Below are 2,280 nucleotides of genomic sequence, written 5' to 3'. Positions count from 1 at the left end.
AGTGTGCATATTCTGCTCACCATGCTGCTGTGGCCCACCCGAACGCGGCTGCCACCCTTCTCCATCTGGTGTACCACTGCTTGCCATCCTTGAGCTTGGCCACTCGCTGGCTTCTTGTCTTCCTTTTTATTACTTCGAAATACCATGTAATACTGTCGCGCTGGCCCGCCAGTCGTGTGTCGTGTGTGTCGTGAGTGTCGTGTCGTGTCGGTGTAGACGTTATTGTCATTGAAGCTATTACGATGTTGTGCCCTGGCCATGGCGAAAGACGGATTCGATGCGCCCATAGGCAGTGATAGGGCCCATGTCCGACACGAGCACCGTGCCCAGGGCAGCTTTGCGCGCGTAGGGCTCCACAAACACATCGCCCTGCACGGTGTTTGCCAGTGGCGCCACCACAGCGCAAAGGTCGATCAGACAAGCGTGTGCACACACACACAGAGGGGAAGACGGGAGCGTACCAGAGGTTTGACCGAACAACGATCGCTTCACAACCACTCTGCTCGCCACCTGCTCCATGACGTCGAACAGCATCGGCCCCTCGTACCTGCAGCCCCCGCCCGTTAGTCACAACATACTCAAAGCCGAGTCGCGCGGGCGGAGTCGCACCAGGGAAGCGAGGAAGGCGGGTAGACCACGTTTTCGCCGGACCACGCCGAGATGGGCAGCACTACCAAGTCTGCTTGGGCGCGTCGCGCGTGTGTGTGGTGGCGTGTGTGTGGCGTGTGGTGTGGTGTGTGGTCAACAACAGGAGAGATTCAAACAGCCAGCAGGCGGTGTACCCTCCGGTTCGAACCCCGCGCCTGCCGCCATTTGCATCACACAGTCCTTGATTATCTGCCAGGGCGAGAGTCAGTTGGCCTGGCCGAATCCAGAAAGGAAACAAAAGACACAACGAAAGCGGAGGTGGCGCAGGGAGCGAAGTACTTCGAAGTGAGAGTGGCTCATGTGGAAGACCGCGGGGTCATCCATCCTGTTGACCGCAACAATCACCTTGGACACGTTGGCGCTCTTCGCCAGAACCAGGTGCTCCGGAGGTACCACTAGTCGAGTGTCACGTGAATCCAGCAGGAGGCAATGCATTTGGCCTGTATGGTACGTACCGTTTGTTAGTCCCGCGTTGATGTGGTACTGGTGAACTGGCGCCACAAGTATGGCCACGTCGGCCATCGATGCGCCCTGCACACATGCGAGTGAGCTACCGTTCGGTTCCTTGGGCTCAATCGAGATCAGGCGCATGCACGAACGATGGAAGTGTTCTTGATGAAGTCGCAGTGACCGGGCAGATCCACGATTTCAATCTCACGATCACTACTCAAAGTGCATTCTCTTGTGTGCCAGTCGATTGCTGCACGATACACGCACCAACACGACACGACACATAACATACGACACCCATGCGTGCCGAGTAGAGCGTCAATGTGAGAAATGGTTCATGGAAACTGGCCGCCGACCAAGTGTATGTACGTACTGATTCCGCGCTCTCGTTCCAACTTGAGACGGTCGGAAATCCAGGCGTACTTGAGCTTGTACGTCCTCACACCCACCAAATTGGCTTCATCACTGTTCCGCTGGACCTCTTGCTCTGTGGCAGCCCCCAGGCCCACGAGTATGCGCCCTGCATTTTTCGACAACACACACCACACACACACGCACGCACGCACACACACACACACACACCAATCACTCACAATCACAATGTGCTAAGAGATCGAGACGGGCGAGTACCAATGAGGGTCGACTTGCCGCAGTCCACTTTGCCCAACAGGCAGAACCGAGGCCGCTTCTGCACACGCGGACAGCGGGCAACCCTGCTGTCAGCAGTCGACCCCGCCCCACGCGACAACGGTCAAATGGCGGGTTATGGGGCACCGAGCTGGCTTGGGCGATGAAGGTCTTGCGCCAGCCATCAGGGTCCCCTTCGTAGAGGTTGACGACGCTGGGGAAGTAGCGGCGAACGAGGCGGTGCCAGAGCTGAGGCTCGGTGGCCAGCGCGTAGAAGCCGGGCGAGACGAAGCTCATGCAATTCACCACGCGCTCTACGTCCACATACGACAGTACATGCACCCACACCTGGCAACGAAGACGCATTGAAAATTATAATGAAGGTAATCATTATAAGTTATATTCTTATTTATTTTTTAATCTAATTAAATAATAAAGAATTTTGCACTCGGACGCGATGAACTTAGGCAACTAAAAGGAAAGGGCGAACCTCAGGAGGTAGGTGAGCTGAGCAACCTCAGCGACGGCTCACTCAGCGACATGCTTGTGAACAGT

General features: G+C 56.1%; 1 protein-coding gene across 1 annotated transcript in view; it reads right to left on the bottom strand.

Moving 5' to 3' along the window:
• Positions 1 to 237: 237 nt before the first annotated feature.
• ACA1_129540 (elongation factor Tu GTP binding domain containing protein) overlaps positions 238 to 2,280 on the bottom strand; it is a gene marked incomplete at both ends in the record, with an annotated part of 4,147 nt that continues 2,104 nt past the window's right edge. The window contains 10 exon segments of the mRNA XM_004336794.1: positions 238 to 369; positions 511 to 547; positions 610 to 679; positions 783 to 837; positions 928 to 1,088; positions 1,104 to 1,179; positions 1,248 to 1,348; positions 1,472 to 1,618; positions 1,729 to 1,786; positions 1,873 to 2,073. Coding sequence (XP_004336842.1) covers positions 238 to 369; positions 511 to 547; positions 610 to 679; positions 783 to 837; positions 928 to 1,088; positions 1,104 to 1,179; positions 1,248 to 1,348; positions 1,472 to 1,618; positions 1,729 to 1,786; positions 1,873 to 2,073 — 1,038 coding nt within the window.

The sequence above is a fragment of the Acanthamoeba castellanii genome, assembly GCF_000313135.1.
Source record: "Acanthamoeba castellanii str. Neff unplaced genomic scaffold scf7180000084698, whole genome shotgun sequence".
NCBI classification, from domain to species: Eukaryota; Discosea; order Longamoebia; family Acanthamoebidae; genus Acanthamoeba; species Acanthamoeba castellanii.
This window is presented reverse-complemented; position numbering and strand designations above follow the sequence as displayed.